Here is a 19,335-nt window from a genome sequence, read left to right on the forward strand (position 1 = left end):
ATTGAAATTATATAAATATAAGGTGTGATGTTGTGATATACATATACATAGGGAACTGTTATTATAGTCAAGCTAATTAACATGTCCATCTCTTCACATGGTTACCTTTGTGTGTGGTGAGAACACTTAAGATCTCTCCTAACACATTCCAAGTATACACTACAGTATTATCAACTATTGTCCCCATCCTGTACTTGAGATCTCTAGAATTTACTCCTGTTAAATAACTGAAACTTTGTACCCTTTGGCCAACATCTCCTCATCCCCAACTCCATCCCTGGCAAGCACCATTCTATTTTCTGCTTCTATGATTTCGACCTTTTTTTTTTTGAGATGGAGTTTTGCTCTTGTTACCCAGGCTAGAGTGCAATGGTGTGATCCCGGCCCACCGCAACCTCCGCCTCTTGGGTTCAAGCAATTCTCCTGCCTCAGCCTCCCGAGTAGCTGGGACTACAGGTGTGCGCCACCGTGCCCAGCTAATTTTTTTGTATTTTTAATAGAGACGGGGTTTCACCATGTTGACCAGGATGGTCTCGATCTCTTGACCTCATGATCCACCCGCCTCGGCCTCCCATAGTGCTGGGATTATAGGCGTGAGCCACCGCGCCTGGCTGATTTCAACCTTTTTTAGATGCTACATATAAATGAGATCATGCGGTATTTTTATTTCTTATCTGGCTTATTTCACTTAGAGTAATGTCCTTCAGGTTCATCCATGCTGTCACAAATGACAGAATTTCCTTCTCTTTTAAGGTTGAATACTATTTCATTGTATATATACATCTTCCATTCATTGTAAACCAAATGTGATTCATTTGCACAAACAGGCAGAAGTACACAGAGTTGGCCTTCAAGTCAGACAGAATAAGCCAAATCTTGGTTTCATCATTCACAAACTATGTCAATTTGCTTAAGTTAATTAAGTATTCCATGCCTCAATTTTCTTATTTGTCAAATGAGCATTATAATAGTTACTTTGGCCAGGCACAGTGCCTCACTCCTGTAATCCCAGCACTTTGGGAGGCCGAGGTTGGCAGATCAATTCAGGTCAGGAGTTAGAGACCAGCCTGGCCAACATGGGGAAATCCCATCTCTACTAAAAATACAAAAATTAGCTGGACATGGTAGGGTGGGCCTGTAATCCCAGCTACTTGGGAGGCTGAGGCAGGAGAATTGCTTGAAACCGGGAGATGGAGGTTGCAGTGAGCCGAGATTGCACCACTGCATTCCAGTTGGGCAACAGAGTGAGACTCCATCTCAAAAAAAAAAAACAAGAAAGAAATAGGCTGGACGCGGTGGCTCACGCCTGTAATCCCAGCACTTTGGAAGGTTGAGGCGGGTGGATCATGAGGTCAGGAGATCAAGACCATCTGGGCCAACATGGTGAAATCCCGTCTCTATTAAAAATACAAAAAAATTAGCTGCGCGTGGTGGCACACGCCTGTAGACCCAACTACTTGGGAGGCTGAGGCAGGAGAAATGCTTGAACCTAGGAGGCGGAGATTGCAGGGAGCGGAGATCGCGCCACTGCACTACAGCCTAGGCGACAGTGGGAGACTCCGTTTCAATAAAAAAAAAAAAAAAGAAAGAAATAATAGTTACTTCATGGAGTTGCTGTAAGGATAAATTAAAATAATCTATGTACTACAGTGGGTAAAATAAATGGCACATTGTTGTACTCGATAAACAAATGGTATAAATTATTATCTGTACAAAGTAGTTCTTGAAAACTGTATGCTTCAATACTAAAAATTGTTTAATTATGAGAGGATTAAAATACATTTTACTGAAAAACAGCAAAGAAATGGTAGATTAGAAAGCCATGGTCAGGGCGAGGCAAGGTAGCTCACGCCTGTAATCCCAGCACTTTGGGAAGCCAAGGCAGGTAGATCACCTGAGGTCAGGTATTCAAGACCAGCCTGGCTAACATGGTGAAACCCTATCTCCACTAAAAATGCAAAAATTAGCTAGGTGTAGTGGCGGGCACCAGTAAATCTCAGCTACTCAGGAGGCTGAGGTAGAAGAATCGCTTGAACCCAGGCGATGGAGGTTGCAGTGAACCGAGATCGCGCCACTGCACTCCAGCCTTGGCGAAAAACACTCCATCTGAAAAAAAAAAAAAAGCCATGGTCAGGCGCAGTGGCTCACACATATGATCCCTGTACTTTGAGAGGCTGAGGCAGGAAGATCACTTGAACCCAAGAATTTGAGACTAGCCTGGGCAACATGGAGAAACCCTGTCTCTATAAGTAATACAAAAAATTAGCCAAGCATGGTGGCACATACCTGTAGTCCCAGCTACTTAGGAGGCTGAGGTGGCAGGATCACCTGAGCCCAGGGGGTCGAGGCTGTAGTAAGCTGTGACTGCACCACTGCACTCTAGCTTGGGTGATACAGTGAGACCCTGTCTCTAAATAAATAAATAAAAATAAAAAGCCACAAAAGAAATTACCTCATGGATAAAATGCCCTCATTATGCTAAAAGAAAACCAATAATTTATTTAAAATCCAAAGAGATTTGTAGGAGGCAGAGCTGGGACAATGACTCAATCCTTTTTGAATCATAGTACACTTTGTGAATCTAAATGAGAGGTTTATAAAGCCTCTTCCTTTCAAAGTTATTGAAAGAGAAGAAAAAACAAAGCCTCTTCCCCCCAAAATGAATGATCTATACCCCCCAAAATTATTCTATTTCAAAAGTTTACAAATTCCCTCAGAGCCAAACCATGGTTTGCCTGGAGCAGTAATTACAAAACTTCGTTTGCAGAAGGAGCATCTAGGCTACTTGTTATAATCAGACTGCAGAGGTCCATCCCAGATCTACTGAATCAGAAACTGACAGGAGGGGCTAAAGGATTGTATGGATGGAGTTCTTATTTTTTGCAAGCACACCTGTAATTCTGCAGCCCACACTTTGAGAAACATTGCCCTAAATCTACAGATCTCAGATTAAGAACCCATATTCTAGGGGATACGACAGTGAGCCACTGCACCTGGTCCAGATTTTTATTTTAAAGACTGCAGATAACAGGCCAGGCATGGTGGTTCATGCCTGTATTCCCAGCATTTTGGGAGGCCCAGATGGGAGGATCACCATTACACCCTGACCTGGGCGACAGAGCAAGGCCCTCTCTCAAAAAACAATTCAGATAACATATAATACATTTTCTCTCACTTAATGGGAAAATTCTAACTACAAGCCATTCTGTTAAGTTAAAGCAAAAACATACTTCACTTTCCTTAATTTCATATGACATACTGTTTACTACCATAACCCTTTTAACTTCCTCTTAGCAAGAAAGTTTGAAGTGTAAAAAAAATCTACCAAGAAAGAACATACAAAAATATGAATAACAGACAATATTTCAATAGTTAATCGATAAATTTAAAAGCTTTATATTTATTCTCTAAATTCTCTCTGAATTTAAAAAGCAGAATACAATATTGTTTTCCAGCAATGTTCATGACCATGTAAAAACAAAAAATGCCCATGGCCAAGGACTACAACAGAAAAAGAGCAGTCTGATTTACTGGGTGGGCAGATCATAGAAACAATTTTCTCTTTATTTTTTTTGAGACGGAGTTTTACTCTTGTCGCCCAGGCTGGAGTACAGTGGCATGATCTCAGCTCACTTCCAGAGATTCTCCTGCCTCAGCCTCCTGAGGAGCTGGGATTACAGGAACGCGCCACCACACCCAGCTAATTTTTGTATTTTTAGTAAAGACGGGGCTTTACCATGTTGGCCAGGCTGGTCTTGGAACTCCTGATCTCCGGTGATCTGCCGTCTCAGCCTCCCAAAGTGCTGGGATTACAGGCATGAGCCACCTCATCTGGCCCTTTTATCTCCATTTGACATTAATGCAGTTATAATAATATTTGTACAGTTAGTAAAATAATTCTTTAAATTACAAAAAAATTCTAAATTAATTGTTAACTAATTTCTGTAGTTACCAAAGAATTTCTGTGAAATAAATCCAAGTCAAAATTAAAAAAAGAAAGAAAGAAAGGCCATAAACCCAAACCGTACTTGATTCAGCTCACCACTCAACTATAGGATCTTTGCAAACTGGGCCCTCATCTACATAGAACCTGGCAAACAAATGCTGTTGAGTGAAAATGCAGTTAATCACGTTCCCTTCAAAGAACTTTCTAAAAGAACCAGAGAGAGAACAGCTTATGATTTTAACACATCCCCTGGGATACTGTTAGAAATTCAGAATCTCAGGCCCCACCCAGAACTGCTAAATCAGAATGTAAATTTTTTTTCTTCTTCCTCCCCTAGAACCTATATTTTTAACAGGACCCTCAGGTGCTTTGTATACACATTACAGATACCAGAATAAATGAAGACCTTGTGTCACAGAGCTGTAATACATTTCAAACAACCAAGAGGAAATTCTGCAGTTGAGCACTATGCTGCCGAGATACTGTCTTGCTCTTTAGCGGATACAGCACACACAGGAAGTGCATTGGTTAGGTAAAGTCAATTTCCTCTTTAGAAAGAATTCAAAAGCTCCTTCAACTGTTGCAGAGCCTATGTTTTGTTTTCGTTTGAGAACCTCAGAAAAAAAGGAAGTATGTGAACACAAAACAGAGAGAGGGCTAAAAAAGTGAGAATCAATTTCCAAACTCATCTTTTGTACCCTCATTGTAAATTTTGTCCCTTTTGCTCGTAGAATCTCAACCACTGCTATTTCAAACTTGATACTACCTTGGGATCATTTTCTTCTCTTTGAAATAGTTCATGATTTAAACCTAGCCACCTTTAATCCAATCATGTAATGAATCAAGTTCATTTGCTTGGCTTTATGAAACTAATTTAAAAATGCAGCTCCAGTCGGGTGCAGTGGCTTACGCCTGTAATCCCAGTACTTTGGAAGCCTGAGGCGGGTCATGAGGTCAGGAGATCGAGACCATCCTGGGTAACATGGTGAAACCCTGTCTCTACCAAAAATACAAAAATTAGCTGGGCATGGTGGCTCTCACCTGTAGTCCCAGCTACTCGGGAGGCTGAGGCAGGAGAATCACTTGAACCTAGGAGGCAGAGGTTGCAGTGAGCCGAGATTGTGTCACTGTACTCCAGCCTGGGCTACAGGGCAAGACTCTGTCTCAAAAAAAAAAAAAAAGTGCAGCTCCACTGCTGAATTTCTTCATATCTGCTGTGGTACCAATGGTTCCATGTGTTCATTGTTAACTAAATAAATCTTCACAATATAGTTCCAGAAAGTGAGGACCAAAGAAGACAACTTACCCAAGTCTTATACAGTGCCAGAAGGAGTCTAACTCCAAAGACTATGCTCTTTCATTACACCAAGGTGTTTCAAACTTACAGAACACCTTTTTTTTTCCAGACAGGTTCTCACTTGGTCATCCAGGCTGGAGTGCAGTGGTACAATCACAACTCACTGCAGCCTTGAACTCATGGGCTCAGGTGATTCTCCCACCTTAGTTTCCCAGGTAGCTGGGACTACAGGCATGTGTCACTACACCCAGCTATATTTTGTATCTTTTGTAGTGACAGGTTTTCATCATGTGGTGCAGGCTGGTCTCGAACTCCTGGACTCAAGCAATCCTCCTGCCTCGGCCTCTCAAAGTGCTTGGATTATAAATGTGAGCCACCCACACTCAGCCACAGAACACTATTTTAAAAGAGCTCCGGGCTGAGCGCGGTGGCTCATGCCTGTAATCCCAGCACCTTGGGAGGCCAAGGTGGGGGGATCATGAGGTCAGGAGATTGAGACCATCCTGCCCAACATGGTGAAACCCCATCTCTACTAAAAATATAAAAATTAGCTGGGCGTGGTGGAGCGCACCTGAAGTACCAGCTACTCAGGAGGCTGAGGCAGGAGAATCACTTGAACCCAGGAGGCAGAGGGTGCAGTGAGTGGAGATGGCACCACTGCACTCCAGCCTGGTGACAGAGCAAGACTCCACCTCAAAAATAAAAATTAAAAAATAAATAAATAAAATAAATAAAAAAGATCCCAGATCAATCTGTAAATTATGTACTGGATTAAAACACTTCTTGGTATAACGTGTAGTATTGGCCAGGTGCGATGGCTCATACCTGTAATCCCAGTACTTCGGGAAGCCGAGGCAGGCGGATCACAAGGTCAGGAGTCCGAGCCCAGCCTGGCCAGTACGGTGAAACCCTGTCTCTACTAATAATACAAAAATTAGCTGGGCGTGGTGGCAGGTGCCTATAGTTCCAGCTACTTGGGAGGCTGAGACAGGAGAATTGCTTGAACCCGGGAGGTGGAGGTTACAGTGAGCTGAGATGGCACCACTGCACTCCAGCCTGGCAACAGAGAGAGACTCTGTCTCAAAAAAAAAAAAAAAAAAAGTAGTAGTATTTCTTGCCCCTGTGTAAAGACTTGTGTAGCGGACAACCAATCAGTCTCAAAGGCTACCTAACCATTCAAGGAAAAAACAACAGTGATGATTTGTAACAAAACAGACTTAATACAAATGACAGGCCGGGCGCAGTGGCTCACGCCTGTAATCCCAGCACTTTGGGAGGCCGAGGCGGGTGGATCACAAGGTCAAGAGATTGAGACCATCCTGGTCAACATGGTGAAACCCCGTCTCTACTAAACATACAAAAAATTAGCTGGGCATGGTGGCGCATGCCTGTAATCCCAGCTACTCAGGAGGCTGAGGCAGGAGAATTGCCTGAACCCAGGAGGCGGAAGTTGCGGTGAGCCGAGATCGTGCCATTGCACTCCAGCCTGGGTAACAAGAGCGAAACTCCGCCTCAAAAAAAAAAAAAAAAAAAGAATACAAATGACAGGCCGGGCGCTGTGGCTCACGCCTGTAATCCTAGCACTTTGGGAGGCTGAGGTGGGTGGATCACCTGAGGTCAGGAGTTCAAGACCAGCCTGGCCATCATGGTGAAACCCCATCTTTAAATAAAATAAATAAATATATAAAAAGAATACAAATGACAGGCAAGTCAAGATTTCAAAAAGGAAACTGTAATATTCATTGTTTATGTTGATTAATATTTGAAATAATTTGCCACTAAAACCTTTAATGTAACAGACCATTAAAACTTAATTGGCCGGGCGCGGTGGCTCACGCCTGTAATCCCAGCACTTTGGGAGGCCAAGGCGGGTGGATCACGAGGTCAAGAGATCGAGACCATCCTGGTCAACATGGTGAAACCCCGTCTCTACTAAAAATATAAAAAATTAGCTGGGCATGGTGGCGCGTGCCTGTAATCCCAGCTACTCAGGAGGCTGAGGCCGGAGAATTGCCTGAACCCAGGAGGCGGAGGTTGCGGTGAGCCGAGATCGCGCCATTGCACTCCAGCCTGGGTAACAAGAGCGGAACTCCGTCTCAAAAAAAAAAAAAAAAACTTACAAAGTTCCGGCCCAGGTGGTGGCTCATGCCTGTAATCCCAGCACTTTGGGAGGCTGAGGCAACAGGCGGATCACAGGCCAGGGGATCGAGACCACCCTGGCTTAATATGGTGAAACCCCGTCTCTACTAAAAATACAAAAATTAGCAGGACATGGCAGTGAATGCTTGTAATTCCAGCTACTCAGGAGGCTGAGGCAGGAGAATCACTTGAAACTGTGAGGCAGAGGTTGCAGTGAGCCAAGATAGTGCCACTGCACTCTAGCCTGGCTACAGAGCAAGACTCTGTCTCAAAAATAAATAAATAAAATAAAATTGAAGTAAATTGTAAAAATTGAACTAAAATTGAAGAAGTTAATCAACATATTTTTTCTCAGTTCATGTGAAATGTATATTACATTAGCTATTTGTCTTTGTACTGACACCAAGACATTAGTCATTACTAATAATGAAAACAGTAACCATACAGCAGCAGCTATCATCTACTAAGTACCTGCATGTCAGGTAAAATTGTACCCATGGTCTCATTTAACTCTACCATAACCCTGTGAAGAAAACATCTGTAGATGAGTAACATGGGAGTCAGAGAAATAAAACTGGCCACATCACAGTTAGTGAAGTGGCAGAGATTTTGAATTGAGTCTGACTCAAGAATAGACTTGTAAGTACTGCTATGTTTCCCCTTGTTTCTCTTACACTTAGGCTTTTTTTTTGAAAAAATGCTTCTTTGAGAACTTTCAAAAAGAAAACGTATATTAAATGATTTGGTAATCTGTTACATTAGTGGCCCCCAATGAACCAAGAATTCACACTTGCAAGTACTAGTGGCCTTGTGTGGTCCTCTCCCCTAGAATCTGGGCTGGGCCTGTGACTAGCAATGCAGTCACATGTGCATAGCGATAGAGTGAAACTCATCCTGTGCCAGTTCCAGGCCTCATCCTTCAGAAGACCTGTCAACATCTGCATTTTGGAGGCTACCATGAAAGAAGTATGCCTATCTTGCTGGAGAGGACAAGGGGAAAGGGAGAGGAAGGGGAAAGATGGGATGGGAGGAAGAGAAGGAGACAGATTGGCAGCAAGCCCCAAGTATGCCAGTGTTCCAACTGAGACTAGCTAATACTAAGTCTCCAAATATAAGTGAATGTTCTATGTCAGACATTCCAGCCTCAACTGCAACCACAAGAGTGTTGCCAAGCAAAACCAGGAGAACTACCTATCTGAGTCCCAATCAACTTCCAGAGTTGTAAGCAAATAAAATGGTTGCTTTTAAGTCATTAAGTTTTAGCACAGTTTTATTATGTAGCAGGTAAACAAACCATATGAAAAAATACATGTTTAATTCTCTATTTTCTGTACTAATAGAGTGCACATACTCAAGACCACAGACAATCTAAAAAAGAATGTCTGCAAAATTACACCCACAACATTCATAAAGGCATTCTTTCAACATTTATTGAGGCCTAGTATGTGCCAGAAATTAGGGTTATAAAGACGAATAAGGCATGGTCTTCACCTCAAAAACTCTGATTCTGGTAATGGAGATGGCATGCAAAAGTAACTATCATGAAATGAATTATGTTCTTACATAACTGGGGTAGCCACAAACTGCCATCAGAGCATAAAAAGAGCATTGTAATGGAAAAGAGAGGAGACATTTAAAGAAAAAATTGTCAGTTGGAGGAGTAGGGGATGTCACCTTACATAACAATAACATTTAGTATTATTATGGCTAATACTAATTAAGAATCTCTTATCTCCTAGGCACTGTGCTAAGCATTTTTTTTTTTTTTTTGAGATGGAGTCTTGCTCTTCACCAGGCTGGAGTGCAGTGGTGCGATCTCGGCTCACTGCAACCTCTGTCTTCTGGATTCAAGCAATTCCATTGCCTCAGGTGCCCGAGCAGCTGGGACTATAGGCGTGCGCCATCATGCCCAGCTAATTTTTTTGTATTTTTAGTAGAGATGGGGTGTCACCATGTTGACCAGGATGGTCTCAATCTCTTGACCTCGTGATCCACCCACCTCGGCCTCCCAAAGTGCTGGGATTATAGGCATGAGACACCACACCTAGCCCTGTGCTAAGCATTTTAAGTAAGTTTCTCATTTTAATTCCCACAATGGCCAGGTAAAGTAGATTCTATCCTTATCCTTATTTTACAGAGAAGGAAACTGAAGATTAGGAAAGTTTAGTTTCTCAAGCTCTCATGGCTAATAGGAACAACTACAATAACTGCAAATATCAGTGACTGACTAATAGCCCTCAATAAAAAAAAAAAAAAAAAAGGCCGGGCCAGGCATGGTGGCTCACGCCTGTAATTCCAGCACTTTGGGAGGCTAAGGCGGGCAGATCATTTGAGGCCACAACAAAAGCTATGCATGGGAAAATATTCTTGGTAAATGCTTATATGCTTATAATGTTAACAAAAATTAAAAACTCATACAAAGTTGCATATCCAGTAGTCTCTCAACTTTGCAGGATATGTATAGAAGAATACATCAAAATGTTAACTGCAGTTGTAAGTAGTAGAATTAAAGGTTATTTTAAAATTATTTCATCTGTTCTTGGTTTTCCCTATTATCTGGATTTAACCTTTTCTTTGAATACTATGTTAGGAACATTTTAAGTACTACTACTGTAACAAATTGTACTTAGATTTTTGTAGTGTTTTGAAAATGGGTAAAGAAGGGGAAGTGGGAGATAAAAGGAGCAATAACAGCTTTCTTTTCTTTGCTAAGCTACTAAGACTTCCTGCCTTGGCTTTCTGAAATAACTTTTTTTTTTTTGAGACAAGAGTCTCACTCTGTCGCCCAGGTTGGGGTGCAGTGGTGCCATCTTGGCTCACTATAACCTCTACCTCCCAGGTTTAAGCGATTCTTCTGCCTCATCCTCCCAAGTAAATGGGATTACAGGCAAGTGCCACCATACCCTGCTAATTTTTTTATATGTTTAGTAGAGACAGGGTTTCACCATATTGGCCAGGCTGTTCTCGAACTTCTGACCTTAGGTAATCTGCCTGCAATTACAGGCCTGAGCCACTGGCCCACCTGTTTTGAGTAAATGCTACATTCATCCCCGTCTTTAACTGGTATGCTATGTGTTTTCAAATTGTGTAGGAATATGATCTATAGAGAATCTAGTGTTACACAGTAGGAATATCAAGAATAATATTATACATTAGGAATATCAAGAATAATAACCTTCAAAAAGTTATCTGAAATCAATAATTTTAAAAATGAAAACATCTGGGCCGGGCACGGTGGCTCACGCCTGTAATCCCAGTACTTTGGGAGGCTGAGGCGGGCGGATTCCAAGGTCAAGAGATTGAGACCATCCTGGCCGACATGGTAAAACCCTGTCTCTACTAAAAAAATACAAAAATTAGCTGGGTGTGGTGGCGGGCGCCTGTAGTCCCAGTTACTTGGGAGGCTGAGGCAGAAGAACTGCTTGAACCCAGGAGGCAGAGGTTGCAGTGAGCCAAGATCACGCCACTGCACTCCAGCCTGGTGCCTGGCAACAAAGTAAGACTCTGCAAAAAAAAAAAAAAAAAAAAAAAAAAAATCTGGTCTGAAGAAAAAACATCACAACAAACCAACCAAAAAAATAAATTTAAAAAATGAAAACAAAATACTACGGGAGACTTATTCACCAAATGGTCACATTATAGATATTAAGAAATGCTAGAACAAGCACTGGCTTGAGATTGTCAATTACTCACTTCTTTACCTTTGTATAATTATCTAACAAATGTCTACTATTTCAAACAATGTTTTAATCTTGAGAATAAACCACAGCAGTTTATGAGGCTACACTTTTAGTTTAAACTACAGAAATCAGTAAAGAGCTGATGAAGTAGTAATGATGTACTCTAAGGCAATGTGCCTCAATCTTTATTTTATTTTTATTTATATATTTTTTTCCCCTCTCTTAGTGACTTTCATTTAACAGCAGCCTCAATCTTTAATGTGCATACATCTCACACCTGGGGATCTTGTTAAAGCACAGATTCTGGGTCAGTAGATCTGGGGTGGGGCCTGAGATTGTGCATTCTTCACAAACTCCCCAGTGATGCCACTGCAACAGGTCATGGACCACATTCATAGTAGCAAGCATCTAAGGGACACCACTGGGCAGAGCCTGACAGGGCCCTCACCAACTAGTATCTTTTTCCTTTTTTTTTTTTCTTTTGAGACAGAGTTTCACGCTTGTTGCCCAGGCTGGAGTGCAGTGGCACAATCTTGGCTCACTGCAACCTCTGCCTCCTGGGTTCAAGTGATTCTCTTGCCTCAGCTTTCCAAGTAGCTGGGATTACAGGTGCCCACCACCACACTAGCTAATTTTTTTTGTATTTTTAGTAGAGACAGGGTTTCACCATGTTGGTCAGGCTGGTGTTGAACTCCTGATCTCATGTGATTCACCCCGCCTTGGCCTCCCAAAGTGCTAGGCTTACTGGCGTGAGCCACCACACCCAGCCACCAACTAGTATCTTAATTAGGTACCAGGAGCTTACCATTTGCTCTTGAAGGAGCAGAGACTTGATTTTGTCAGTGTCCTGAGAAACACTGAATCAGAATACCAAAAGGTACCTGAAAGCTAACACAGTCATTTTATAGAGTGAACTAGAACACACAGACTAAAATATTGCCATTTCTCACTGTAGGTACCTCCAGTACCTCAACTAATTCCCCTTTGATAATGTACAAAGATGAAGTTTTTAAACTTACAAAGCTTGAAGACCAGGCCCTGACTTTGGCAATGTCATCAAGGTTGTGCCACTCTGCGAGGCCTGAGTGGCCAGCTGACGGCACTACATGACATTTGGATCAGCTATCTCTACTTATAACAAGCAGAAAAGCCAATGCTATAGAAATAGAACAAGTGATGAAGATATAATGGAAGTGAAATCTAAAAATGAATACATAAAAAATACTTAGGTTTTTCTTACTTGTTTTGTTTTTAGGGGTAGTAACCTAACGATCAGCCACCAAAGGAAAAAGGAAAGCATAAATCCATGAGGGCAGTATTCTGTTTCCTTGAGCACAGAATCTAGGATCTAGAAGTTTCTCGGTCCTACAGTAGGCACCCAATAAATATTTATTGAGTGAATGAACAAATGAATATTTAAGGAGAGTGGGAGTTAATTTCTTTGGTATTTGCATCTTAGCACCAAGGATTCCAGTGAGCTATAGAGAACTATTCTTAATGATTTCAACATCAGCTAGGACAAGTTGGCTGTAAACATTATCTGATTTCCTGAAGACAATGAACAGCTTTTTAGCTTTAACTTACTGAAACATTAGGAGTTACAGGCAATCCTTGCATTCCTACACAGAACTTCCTTTTCTCTGAAAACAGGGTAGGACCCAAACTCAACAACAAGAGGAGAAACTGCTACATGTTGGCAGTTTTGACAGAATAACTTAAAAGACATTTTTATTCTTCTTCCTTTTAAATGTTCATACAACATGATTTCTTTTTTTTTTTTTTTTTTTTTTTTTTTTGAGACGGAGTTTTTGCTCGTTACCCAGGCTGGAGTGCAATGGCGCGATCTCGGCTCACCGCAACCTCCGCCTCCCGGGTTCAGGCAATTCTCCTGCCTCAGCCTCCTGAGTAGCTGGGATTACAGGCACGCGCCACCATGCCCAGCTAATTTTTTGTATTAGTAGAGACGGGGTTTCACCATGTTGACCAGGATGGTCTCGATCTCTTGACCTCGTGATCCACCTGCCTCGGCCTCCCAAAGTGCTGGGATTACAGGCTTGAGCCACCGCACCCGGCACAACATGATTTCTTAACAAAAGACAAATTTCATGTGCGATGTTGAAGGATAAGAAACTAAAGCAAAGATAAAAGGTAGGCCAGGTACAGTGGCTCACACCTGTTATACCAGTACTTTGGGACGCCAAGGCAAAAGAAACGCTTGAGCTCAGGTGTTAGAAATCGGCTTGGCAGCTGGGCGCGGTGGTTCACCCAGGTGTGGTGGTAATCCCAGCATTTTGGGAAGCCAAAGTGGACAGGATCACTGAGGTCGGGAGTTCGAGACCAGCCTGGACAACATGGTGAAACTCTGTCTCTAGTAAAAATACAAAAATTAGATGGGCATGGTGGCAGGCGCCTGTAATCTTGGCTATTCAGGAGGCTGAGGCAGGAGAATCTCTTGAACCCAGGAGGGGGAGGTTGCAGTGAGCCGAAGGTTACAGTGAGCCAAGATTGTGCCACATCACTCCAGCCTGGGCAAAAAAGTGAGACTCTGTCTCAAAAAAAAAAGAAAAAAGAAAAGAAAAAGAAAATAAACCAACCTAACAAACACAGGAAGACATCATCTCTACAAAAAAAGTTAAACAAAATTAGGTGGGCATGTTGGTGTGTACCTATAGTCCCAGCTACTTGGGGATCTGGGGATCTAAGACAGGAGGATGGCTTGAGCCCAGGAAGACGAGGCTGCAGTGAGCTCTGATCATGCCACTGCATTCCAGCTTGGCAGCTTAGGTGACAGGGAAAGACTTTGGCAAAAAAAAAAAAAAAAAAAGAGCCTGGGTGTGATGGCTCAAGCCTGTAATCCCAATACTTATGGGCTAAGGCAGGTGTTCATCTGAGCTCAGGAGTTAGAGATCAGCCTGGACAACATGGCAAAAGCCCATCTCTACCAAAAATACAAAAAATTAGCCAGGTGTGATGGCACGCACCTGTAGTCCCAGCTACTCAGGATGCTGAGGCAGGAAAATCGCTTGAACCCAGGAGGCAAACGTTGCAGTGAGCCAAGATCATGCCATTGCACTCCAGCCTGGGCAACAAGAGTGAAACTGTCTCAAAAAAAAAAAAAAAGCCAGCCACGGTGCTGACACCTGTAATCCTAACACTTTGGGAGGCCTAGGCAGGTGGATCATGAGGTCAAGAGATCAAGACCATCCTGGCCAACATAGTGAAACTCCATCTCTATTAAAAATAAAAAAAAAAAGTCCGGGCACGGTGGCTCACACCTATAATCCCAGCACTTTGGGAGGCCGAGGCGGGTGGATCACGAGGTCAAGAGATCGAGACCATCCTGGTCAACAAGGTGAAACCCCGTCTCTACTGAAAAATACAAAAATTAGCTGGGCATGGTGGTGCGCGCCTGTAGTCTCAGCTACTCGGGAGGCTGAGGCAAGAGAATTGCTTGAACCCAGGAGGCGGAGGTTGCGGTGAGCTGAGATCGTGCCATTGCACTCCAGTCTGGGTAACAACAGCAAAACTCCGTCTCAAAAAAAAAAATAAATAATAAAAATAAATAAATAAATAAAAAATAAAAAAAAATTAGCTGGCGTGGTGATGCATGTCTGTAGTCTCAGCTACTCGGGAGGCTGAGGCTGGAGAATCACCTGAACCCAGGAGGCGGAGGTTGCAAGGAGCTGAGATCACACCACTGTACTCCTGCCTGGCAACAGAGCAAGACTCCATCTCAAAAAACAAGATAAAAGGTATGCCAAGAGTTTCTGCAAAGGTTAAACAAAAAGTTACCATGTGATCCAGCAATTCCTAGTTATATTCTAAAAGAACTGAAAACACGTCCACACAAAAAGTTGTACGCAAATTCTTCATAGCAGCATTATTCATAATAGTCAAAAGTGGAAATAATCCAAATGTCCAGTAATTGATGAATGGATAAATAAAATATGGTATATCCACATAATCATTATTCAGCCATAAAAAGGTTTGAAGTACTGTTACATGCTACCACATCAATGAACCTTGAAACATTATTCTGAGTCAAAGAAGTCAGTCACAAGGGGCTACACATGGTATGAGTTCATTTATATAAAATGTCCAGAATAGGCAAATCCATAGAGACAGAAAGTAGTTTTGTGGTTGCCAGGGGGTATGGGAGTCACAGCTAAGGAGTTCTTTTAGGGGTGATGAAAATATATTTGAAGCCGGGCATGGTGGCTCACACCTGTAATCCTAGCACTTTGGGAGGCCGAGGTGGGTGGATCACCTGAGGTCAGAAGTTCAAGACTAGCCTGGCCAACATGGTGAAACCCCATCTTAAAAAAAAAAAAAAGAAAAGAAAATATATTTGAATTAGCCAGTGGTCATGGTTGGACAACTCTGTGAATATACTAAAAAACATTGAACTGTAAACTTTAAGGCATGACTTTCATGGTATGTGAATTATATCTCAACAAAAAAATCATAGGCCGGGCATGGTGGCTTACGCCTGTAATCCCAGCATTTTGGGAGGCCTAGTGGGGAGGATCACCTGAGGTCGGGAGTTCGAGACCAGCCTGGCCAACATGGAGAAACCCCATCTCTACTAAAAATACAAAATTAGCCTGGCATGGTGGCGCATGCCTGTAATCTCAGATACTCAGGAGGCTGAGATGGGAGAATCCCTTGAACTCGGGAGGCAGAAGTTGCGGTGAGCCGAGATCACGCCATTGCACTCAGCTTGGACAACAAGAGCGAAATTGTCTCCAAAAAAAAAAAAAAAAAAATCACATGCCAGGCAGCACAGTTGCTTACACCTGTAATTCCATCACTTTGGGAAGCAGAGGTGGGAGGATCCTTGAGCCCAGGAGTTGGAGACCAGCCTGGGAAACATAACAAAACTCTCTCAAAAAAAAAAAAAATCATATGCCAAAAAGATATAAAATCAGAAAGTAAAAAATATAGACAATAGGTAGCATCCCTTCCTCTCTGTTCTTCTCATGTTTCTCCCATGCAAAATCCTTGACTAAAGTGCCATATATTTTACATAGTTATTCTGAAAATGACTGGAACCCTAAAAATATCCTAACCACCAAACAAAAGCAGCTGCTTATTTTGATAATATTTTTGTACCATAGACCTTCCTTAAAATGCAAGTTGACAGAGGACTTAAGCCACAAACCCAAACATGCACAGTCCACTAGAGTTCAAGAGATGCTGTTTTAACTGCCATCGGCACAAAACACATTCCCAAAAGAGACTCACACTCACAAAAGAGAACTACATTATTACTCAGTCTAGTCAGAAGGCAATGTCATCAGGAACCTAATTGTGATAGATGTCCATTTAGTGTTTTCTGTCTGAAGCCCAAGACAATGGGCCTCAAAAACAAAACAAAACAAATCTCATACTAAACTGAATTACAGAAAAGCATGCCCTGTGTTTAAATTGTTGGATATAAAATAAAAAAAATATATAGGTTTGAAAATTGAATACTGAACCATCTAGGGTATAATCACGTAATTTTTTTAATGTATCCAAGATCATAAGAAATTAATAACTATTCCCAGGTGCTAAACTCACTCATTTAGTGTCAACTCTACTGCTTCTTAACTGGTAATGCTGAGAATGCACAAAAAATAGTCACGTCATATATAATATATCTCAACTGGTTGAAATGTTAGTCCTATAATAAGAGGTATATTAATCTTTTTCTTTTTATACAAAGAAAAAGATTAGCGTCCCTATTTCAAAATAGCAGAAGGAATAATGCAGATGTTTTCAAAGAGAAATCGAGATGAGTGCACTGAAAGGCCTTGAAAATATTCAGCAAATCAGGATATTCATATCTAGATTCTGCTTCCGGTTTCACTAATAAAATACAAATTGATGTATTTAAAGCTGGCCTACACCGGCTTTACAAATATTTTTAAATATATAAAACCCAGCCGGGCAAATATGAATATTTTTAAATATATAAAATCCCAGCACTTTGGGAGGCCAAGGTAGGTGGATCATGAGGTCAGGAGTTCAAGACCAGCCTGGACAACCTGGTGAAACCTCATCTCTACTAAAAACACAAAAATTAGCCAGGTGTGGTGGTGCAGGCCTGTAATCCCAGCTACTCTGGAGGCTGAGGCAGAAGAATCTCTTGAACCCGGGAGGCAGAGGTTGTAGTGAGCTGAGACAGTGCTACTGCACTCCAGCCTGAGCAACAGAGTAAGACTCCATCTCAAAAAATATATATATACACATATATATTTACATATGTTTATATACATTTTACATATATATATATAAAACCCAAAACATGTTGTGTCCTTTATGATGAGAATATCCAAAGACACTGTTAGGGCAGCACTTTTCTACCATTTTCGGGTTCTATGCAGCATGGGAGTTCTAAGATGACCATATAGATTAATACTAAGTGTGACCCAGAGAAATTCAGATGGAATCCCATTCACTCAGGAAGCACTTAATGGCCGGGCACGGTGGCTCACGACTGTAATCCCAGCACTTTGGGAGGCCAAGGCGGGCAGATCATGAGGTCAGACGTTCAAGACCAGCCTGGCCAACATGGTGAAACCCCGTCTCCAGTAAAAGTACAAAAAAATTAGCTGAGGTTGGTGGTGCGCGCCTGTCATCCCAGCCACTCAGGAGGCTGAGGCAGGAGAATCACTTGAACCTGGGAGGTGGAGGTTGCAGTGAGCCAAGATCGGGCCACTGCACTCCAGCCTGGGTGACAGAGCAAGACTCTGTCAAAACAAAACAAACAAACAAAAAAAACCACTTGTTAAGCAGTTGTGTTAATGGCAGCCTGAAGATTATCTGTCCTATCTCCCAATGGCAGCAGGTTATATCTTTTTCTGTATATGTTCGAGGCTGTAGAGAAACCACAGGGCTTTCCTGTATCTTTGATAACTCAATCCCCGTGAAACAGATAATTGCACCACTTGAAAGTATATTTAGCTTTTCCTTTCAGCACTCCTCTCTTAAAATCTGTTTTTTCATTTCCCTATACTTTTGTATTCCCTCTCTCAAGGACAACGAAATCATTTTCCTTCTTCTCCTTTTCCAACATAGCTTCACTTTCACCTTAAATTTTAAACCTTCTAGAACGGGATTACTCTAAATGATTTTTTAAAGGCATTCAAGATCGTATATTCAGGCATTAACCGAATTCATTGTCAACGCTACTGCTTCTCAATCCTACCTCTCCCTCACTCTCGCCTCTTAGTCCTCCCTTTCCAATATCCATTTTGTCTCCACTTTCAGCTTTCCCAGGTCACTGTCCCACCCCTTCCTCAGGGTCTCTAAAATCCATGTCTATCCACCGCAGGTTTTCCCAAATAGTCTCCTCCCCCGACTCATCACTACCCGCGTGACCCCCTCGGATTCTGCTCTGGTCCCTCACTCTCCCCAACTTCGGAAGCCACTGCTACTCCCACCGCTGTCCCAGTTTAGGGAACGCTCCTCACACCCTCCCTCCACCCCCAAAACTTCCCCTTACGACCTCCCCAACTTCTACCTTTCCCGTTCCCAGACCCCACTAGGTCTCCCTTCACCTTCAATGAATGCCTCTTCCCTACTGTAGAGTTTTCGGACACTCCCGCCCCTCAAAGCCCTCCCTGCCCTCGCCCTGCACCCGCGCCACCGCTGGGCCCACAGCGCCCCTCTGGGTGCGGCCCTCCGACCTGCCTCCGCGCCTCCCGCAGCCCCTCAAGCCGGTGACCCAGCTCCCGCCGGTAGCTCTGCGCCGCCTCCACGCTCTCGCGGGCCTCCTGCAACAGCAGCTCAGGCTCCAGCTCCATCGCCCCCCTCATCGGGCCGCGCAGGCGACGGCAGCTGGCGCGGACTCCCGACTGTGCCGGGCGCCTCCGAGCGGCCCGGCGAGGCTCCGCGCAGACGGAAACTCCGCCCCGCCCCGCCGCGCCACGCCCCACGACGACCTTGATTGACGGGCGCGCGGCGGCGCCTAGCGCAAGTGGCGTCCGGGTCCCAGCGCCGTCCTCCCAGTGGCTCACCCCGCCTCTTCCGTGCTGCGGCACAGTGCCTCCGGCTGGGCCTCCTTGGGAAACGTGCTGAGGCCTGGCAAGATTGATAACCAGCACCTCGCCAAGTGCGTCTCACAACTCATCGCTTTCTTGCCTAACCTTCAGCGCTACCTGTATCTCCATTGCTCAGACGAGGAAACTGAGGGATAAAGTGGGGAACTGGTCCGGCGCTGTGGCTCAGTCCCAGCACTTTGGGAGGCCGAGGCAGGCGGATCGCTTGAGCCCTGGAGCCCTGGAGTT

General features: G+C 43.2%; 1 protein-coding gene across 2 annotated transcripts in view; it reads right to left on the reverse strand.

The window, feature by feature from the left end:
* Window positions 1-18,864, reverse strand: part of CRLF3 (cytokine receptor like factor 3) — a 44,874-nt gene extending 26,010 nt beyond the window's left edge. The window contains exon 1 of one of the 2 annotated variants that reach the window (XM_012449276.3): window positions 18,736-18,864. In XM_012449276.3, the coding sequence (XP_012304699.1) occupies window positions 18,736-18,864 (129 nt within the window). Of the gene's footprint in view, window positions 1-3,736; window positions 3,755-18,735 lie in introns of those variants that run through there. The other variant, XM_064367672.1, reaches the window with a different exon arrangement.
* Between the last annotated feature and the right edge of the window lie 471 nt (window positions 18,865-19,335).

This window comes from Aotus nancymaae, unplaced genomic scaffold (assembly GCF_030222135.1).
Source record: "Aotus nancymaae isolate 86718 unplaced genomic scaffold, 86718_ANA_hifiasm-v0.15.2.pri h1tg000072l, whole genome shotgun sequence".
NCBI lineage: Eukaryota > Metazoa > Chordata > Mammalia > Primates > Aotidae > Aotus > Aotus nancymaae.